Source organism: Gopherus evgoodei, unplaced genomic scaffold (genome assembly GCF_007399415.2).
Source record: "Gopherus evgoodei ecotype Sinaloan lineage unplaced genomic scaffold, rGopEvg1_v1.p scaffold_33_arrow_ctg1, whole genome shotgun sequence".
NCBI lineage: Eukaryota > Metazoa > Chordata > Testudines > Testudinidae > Gopherus > Gopherus evgoodei.
Genome location: NW_022060005.1, coordinates 5,554,482 through 5,561,773, shown reverse-complemented (window position 1 = coordinate 5,561,773; position 7,292 = coordinate 5,554,482). Strand labels below are relative to the sequence as shown.

The following is a 7,292-nucleotide window of genomic DNA, read 5'->3' as shown; positions in this document are numbered from 1 at the left end:
TTATCATCCAAAAGATGGGGTACCAGCATGAATTCCTCTAAGCTCAATAACCAGCTTAGTACTTGTAGCGCTGCCACCAACCAGGAATTCCAGTGCCTGGTACACTTTGATCCCCCCAAAACCTTGCCCGGGGACCCTCAAGACCCAGTCCCTCTGGATCTTAACACAAGGAAAGTAAACCCTTTCCCTCACCGTTGCCTCTCCCAGGCTTCCCCTCCCTGGGTTACCCTAAAAGAACACTGTGATTCAAACTCCTTGAATCTTAAACAGAGAGGAAAATCCACCTTCCCCCACTTCTTCTCTCTCCCCCTCCCAGACTCTCCCTGAGAGAGAAAGTAATCCTAACACAGAGAGAAAATTAACCTTTCTCTCCCCCTTCCCTCCTTTCTCCCCACCAGTTCCCTGGTGAATCCAGATCCCATCCCCTGGGATCTCACCAGAATAAAAAAAAATAATCAGGTTCTTAAACAAGAAAAGCTTTTAATTAAAGAAGAAAAACAGTAAAAATTATCTTTGTAAATTTAAGATGGAATATGTTACAGGGTCTTTCAGCTATAGACACTGGGAATACCCTCCCAGCCTAAGTATACAAGTACAAAGTAAAATCCTTTCAGCAAAATACAAATTTGAACTCCTTCCAGCCAAATACACATTTGCAAATAAAGAAAACAAACATACGCCTAACTCGCCTTATCTACCTATTACTTACAATTCTGAGCACATAAGAGCCTGTATCAGGGAGATTGGAGAGAAACCTGGTTGCACGTCTGGTCCCTCTGAGCCCCCAGAGTGAACAACAACCAAAAACTAACAGCACACACAAAAACTTCCCTCCCTCAAGATTTGAAAGTATCCTGTCCCCTGATTGGTCCTTTGGTCAGGTGACAGCCAGGCTCACTGATTTTGTTAACCCTTTACAGGCAAAAGAGATATGAAGTACTTCTGTTCTATTAACTCTTACTTATCTGTTTATGACATGACCATAGATGAATTTAATCTGATAATGACGTCAGCCTCATGATAGCCTCTTATAGAAGGAACTGTCATAACTCAACTCTATAGATAATCAGGAAAAAAAGCTCTATTATTCACTGCTCTGTCTGTCTAAAGTATCTATATGGCTGCCATGACTGCTGTATCTGAGCCAGGAGTGCTTAAAAACATTCTAGCACAATGTTTTCCAATGGAAAAATTGCAGGGTTCACCAAACAAAATTTTCACAGGAAGTCTTCAGTTTCCATGAACATTTTCTGTTTTTTATTTAAAGAAATGAAAACTGGAAAAGCAAATATTTTTGGCTGAAAATTGTATTTGTTAATTTAATTTAATGGTTTTTGACAGTTGTCAGACAAAAAAGTTCAGTGTTGAAACATGTTGAGGGTTTTCTTTGATAAAAAACCCAAAATTTTCACGTGGAAAAAAATTTTCAGGCACCTCTGTTTTAGCCATTAACTCTTTAATATATTTTTCCTCACCCCAACCCTATAAGGCAGGGCAGTACTATTATATCCATGTTATAGATGGGAATTGTTGTCCAGACAGAATGATGTGCCCAAGATCACACAGGAAATCCATGGCAAAACAGGTAGCTGAGCTGGGTCTCTCAGGTTCCAGATTAGCATCCAAACCACTGGACCATTATTCCTCAGTCACTGCTGTCACTCTGTCTGGAATGACTCACAACCGTAAGTGCCAATCTCAGGTCAGACTGTCAGAACACAGGGCTTACACCCCAAACTGATGATATATTCTATAATTAGATGTCACCAAGCCAGTAATACATGTGAACTCCTGGCTCGCTATGTTAGTATTACCATGGAGTCACAGACAGTCCCCTAGGCTCTCCAGCCAATCTTACCACCGAGATAAACTGGACTTTGGGATAAAAGCTTCTTAAAACAAAAAAATCACATTATATTAGGTTCCTCCCAACCCCAAAGGGTCAGTAACTTATCCCAGGTCAGTGGATACTCTAGATCTCACATCAAAGGCAATGCTGGCAGCCAATTTCTCTAGTAAACTAACTAAAGGTTTATTAGCTAAGAAAAGAAATGAAAGTTATTGAGAGGTTAAAGCAGGTAAAAGACATTAACAGGTTTGGACAGTCCAAGTTCGTCAGTCCAGAGTGACAGCAGAGATGTGGTAATCTGCTAGTTTTCCATAAGTCTCTCAGGGACACCCAAGATAACTTTGGGGATCTCTGTCTTGCAGCTGGAATGTTCCCTGAATGTATCAAAACAGCTCTGAGATAAAGATCCATTCCCTGAATCCATTCCCATTGCTGTCTTCCTCTGAAAACAATCTGGCAAGTGTTTCCATCACAGCAGGGTTTTTTCCTCTGCTGACTAAACACAGACTGGTTCCTATATTCCTGTGGAACACAAGCAAATGCTGCTGAAGAAAAGAAGACAAATATTGCACCCAGATCTATGAAAATTCATGAAAGTGTTCTGTATTTGGTTGTCATGGTTTTTGTTCCTATGGCAACTGAGTTAGATTTTTAGGGGATAGCCCAGCCAGCTTCAGGTCAGCTGGTCAGGTGAGCTCTGTAAATAAATGGTAGCTTTATTAGCTGTCTGCTCTCTGGCCTCAAGTGATTTCTTCCTAAACTGGCTGCCCCAAGGATATAAAAAAAGCTCCAACAAAACTGAATCATGGATCATTTCTAAATAAAAGTATTTTCTCATCTCAATTATTATGCCCCAGATTTTGGTAAAGTGAGGCACAGAGAGTTGAAGTAACATAGTTGCATAGCTGGGCTCAGATTACAAGAATTCTTGGCATCTTGTGACCTCTCTCTAGATCCCTGGCTGTACTAGTTACCATTTCAGGCTGGGATTCTCAAGATATATATGCCTTACTCCCATAGGCTCTTTTGCGAATCCCAGCCTTCATAATGTGAAATTCAAGAGATGCCTGGGCCTTGGACATGAACAAGATAGATACAGGAGCAGGATTACAAAGACACCTGAAGGAGGAGATAGCTGCCTATTGGGATTGACAATAGCATATAAGCAGGTTAAACTCCTCACTCCTATTGAATGACCATGGGACTTGGCCACCTAGCTCATATAGAAGCATTGATCAATTCCAGTAGTGCCTGACTTCACCTTTGAAAACCTAGCCCACAGATAACACAGAAGCTGGGCTGGAACCAGGGAATACCAGGGGAGATCATAGGTCTGTGCTATGTGGGGGTCAGACTTGAGGGACAGAATGGCTCTTTTGGCTTTATCACCAACTCATCTATGCTCTTGCCTTTGGGCCTCTGCTGCTGAGCTGTGCAGGGCTCCAGGGAGTGAGTCCCACTAGCCCTTAGGAAATAGATGTGAATAAATCACCTTCCCGCAGCATCAGTCCTTTAATGCCAGTGATGCTCAAAGCCAGCTACACACAGCTCATCTACAGAGAGCAATAGGTTTGAGTCCAGTTCAGTCTCAGAATGAGGAGGTGGGGAAAGGATTCTCAGATACCTGTGCCTTTAGCTTCTAGATTGTGGTATATAGATAGATATTGACCAAAGAATCCTCGTGCTGGATGACTGAATGTGTCGTATGTTAGGAAAAAATCCACAGATATCAGCACAGTAAGTTTGCTATTTCAATGAAATATGTTGGGAGATCAACATACAGGGGGAAATTAAGATGCTAAATAAGACTTACATTATGAACTCTTTAAGACTTTTACTCTCAATTTAATCAAATACCTGCTGCTGATTGGAATTTTTCCCCCCTTTGGGAAAATTTTGATTTTTCATAGAAAACCCCAAATCATTCTCCCCCCTCCTCTCAGTTTTTGGCAAATGAAAAATTTCTCCTGAAAACTGGATTTTTTTTATCACAAAATCAAAAAAGTTTGAGTTTTCAGTTTCTTTACAAAAGAATCCCAAAATGTTAGAGGAAAGCAGACAGATTCTAGGATTTTGTTGATGGTGGTGTTGTTTAGATGAAAAACCAATCTCCATTAGAAATAACACAGCTGAAAATTTGCACCAGCCTTAAATTTTACGTAAATGTCAGAACATTAATATTGCCTGATAAGAGCTTATTTTCAAACCCATTTATTCTATTGCAGCTGTGTGATTTCTCTTTCAAAGGGATCTTTGCATAGAGGTAACAATTAAATAACTAGTAAAGCTGGCAGCGCAAAGAATGTTTCATACAGACGAGTCTCTTAAAACCCCAGTTTAGAGTTGAACCAGGCAGGCAAAACCTGTCTATCCTGCCACCATTCAAGGACATACAGGAGCTCACTGGGAGTAGAACCCTGATCTCATGGTTTAGCTCCACACTGCTGCCAGCTGAATATAAAGGATGTAAATGGGTTTGCAGAACTTACACAGCGTAAGGCACAGGGCCATGTTTTCAAAGGTATTTAGGTGCATAGTGGAACTTTCAGAATCATCTAGGAGCTTACAACTCATTGATTTCAAGGGGTTTTGGGGGCCTAGATGCTTTTGAAAATTCCACTGAATGCCTCAATACCTTTAACAATCTGCACCACTGCCCCTCTCCGAAAGCCCTTACAGTCCTAGTAGAGATGGCAGAGAAAAGGAGGGAGGGGAAACAGAGGCAGAAAGAGGGAGAAAATGGGTTAAGGGCACACATCAGGTCACTGGCAGAGACAAGAATAGAGTCCAAGTGTCCCTGCACTGCACAACACAGAGTAAATGATAAAACATAGGAATGATGGAAGGATGCTGCTAGCCGATGGTTACACACAGGCAGAAGTGCAGGTGAGGGTTGTTGCCATAAATTAATTTGGAAGCAGGCAGCAGGCTATCTAGGCACAGAGCTTTGGGTAGAAACATCACAAATGAGCTACTACTTGCGATGCTGGAGGAGTCTATGTCATATTGCCCTACAAAGTGGGAATCAGGCTGTGTTGGCATTTTAGTCTATTAGTTTCATGCCTAAATTGTGAGCTTGGTGATGGTCGCAGTGGAGGGACTTTCCTTGCAAGAATTGTTGGATTTGGAGTGTGCTTTGTTCCATCCTTCATAGTGCAGCTTATCAAGGTACACCTGGGCCAAATCCTCAGATCTGGTAAAGTGATGAAGCTCTGTTGAGTTTAAAGGAGATTACACTTGTGTAATAATGTGACTGATTGATTGTGAGAGGTAAGGAGCACTAACAACACATAAAAGCAGCAAAGAATCCTGTGGCACCTTATAGACTAACAGACGTTTTGGAGCATGAGCTTTCGTGGGTGAATACCCACTTCCTCAGATGCATGTAATGGAAATATCCAGGGGCAGGTTCCGTATATGTGTGCTAGCAAGCAAGCTAGAGATAACGAGGTCAGTTCAATCAGGGAGGATGAGGCCCTGTTCTAGCAGTTGAGGTGTGAAAACCAAGAGAGGAGAAACTGGTTCTGTAATTGGCAAGCCATTCACAGTCTTTGTTCAATCAGGATTCACAAGACTGTGAATGGCTTGCCAATTACAGAACCAGTTTCTCCTCTCTTGGTTTTCACACCTCAACTGCTAGAACAGGGCCTCATCCTCCCTGATTGAACTGACCTCGTTATCTCTAGCTTGCTTGCTAGCACACATATACGGAACCTGCCCCTGGATATTTCCATTACATGCATCTGAGGAAGTGGGTATTCACCCACGAAAGCTCATGCTCCAAAACGTCTGTTAGTCTATAAGGTGCCACAGGATTCTTTGCTGCTTTTACAGATCCAGACTAACACGGCTACCCTCTGATACTTAACAACACATAGTCATTCTAAGTGATGAGTTCCGTGCACCTTTGACATTCATATAATGAGATATTAGGAAAAGGAGAAGCAGGCCATTCTCTCTGTCACTCTGATCCTGACCATTGTCCTTCTCATTCCCTGCGCAGCCATCACACAGTGTACTGAGGAAGAAAATGTCCAACCAAACCACCATGACTGGATTCCTTCTCCTGGGATTCTCTGACATTAGAGAACTGCAGATTTTACATTTTATAGTATTTCTAGTGCTTTACCTGATATCCCTGCTGGGGAACCTTCTCATCATCACAGCCACAGCCCTCAACCGCCACCTTCACAACCCCATGTACTTCTTCTTGATTAATCTGTCCGTCCTAGACTTTGGCTCCATCTCTGTCACCATCCCCAAATCCATGGCAAATTCCCTCATGAACACCAGATTGATTTCTTATTCTGGATGCGTTGCCCAAGTCTGTTTTTACATATTCTTTGCTTCAGCAAATTTTGCGTTACTGACCATCATGGGGTACGACCGATACATTGCCATCTGCCAACCACTGCACTATGAGATGGTGATGAATAGGAGAGCTTGTGTCCAAATGGCAGCCAGTGCCTGGATCAGTGGTATTCTCTATTCTGCACTGCACACTGGGAACACATTTGTGATATCCTTCTGTGGAGGCAATATGGTGGATCAGTTCTTTTGTGAAATCCCCCAGCTCCTCCGCCTGGCCTGCTCTGACTCAAACATCAGTGAAGTTGTTCTTATTTCTCTTCGTGTTCTTTTAGGTTTAATCTGCTTTGCTTTTATAACTGTGTCATATGTTCAGATCTTCAAAACAGTGCTGAGAATCCCCTCTGAGCAGGGCAGGCATAAAGCCTTCTCCACCTGCTTCCCTCATCTCATTGTGGTCTCCTTATTCCTTTTCACTGGCCTCTTTTCCTTTCTGAAACCCACCTCCAACTCAACCTCAGATCAGAATCTCTTGGTGGCTGTTCTCTATTCCATAATGCCCCCAATGATGAATCCGATCATCTACAGCATGAGAAACAAGGAAATGAAAGGTGCACTGAGTAAACTGATATGTTGGAGGCTATTCAGCAAGAATAAAATGTCTGTATTTCTCCACTGATCACAGTTACATTCTGTGTTTTTTTATAAATATAATCAGCTGATGACACTATCGGCTTCATGAGAACAAACTGTGCAATCTGTTAATGCAGATATGGGTATTTACACTAATAAAAATCCAGACAAACAAATAACGAAAAATTAGTTACGAGAGGTTTACATCAATGTAAATCAGATCAAAATTTATCTGTTGATCTATCTATGTACTGCTAGCCATCACCTTTGCATGTGATCATCGTGAACATAAAATCAGTAGCCACGGCAAAATCCCTAGCGGGTTCTCTGGTTCTTTTTATTTTTCAGGATAGCAGCTCAGACTGAGGTATCAATTCATTTGTTCTTTGGGAGTTTTTGTTTGTCGGATTTATTTTTGTTTAGTTGTTTGTTGTTTTTATTTGTTTCTTTGTTCCAGGTGGTTTGCAGGTGGGAAGGCCTGGAAAGATATTTAGTATTTGGT

At 41.9% G+C, this 7,292-nt stretch overlaps 1 protein-coding gene across 1 annotated transcript; it reads left to right on the top strand.

Annotated features, from left to right (window-relative positions):
• Window positions 1–5,878: 5,878 nt before the first annotated feature.
• LOC115641153 (olfactory receptor 14A16-like) lies at window positions 5,879–6,836 on the top strand. Its single transcript, XM_030544240.1, has one exon. It carries the CDS (start codon window positions 5,880–5,882, stop codon window positions 6,834–6,836), a length of 957 nt encoding a protein of 318 aa, XP_030400100.1. The 5' UTR covers window position 5,879.
• Window positions 6,837–7,292: the final 456 nt, after the last annotated feature.

Excerpts from the sequence above, each read along its gene's own strand:
- LOC115641153 (XM_030544240.1), top strand. The coding sequence starts at position 5,880 with ATGTCCAACCAAACCACCATGACTGGATTCCTTCTCCTGGGATTCTCT.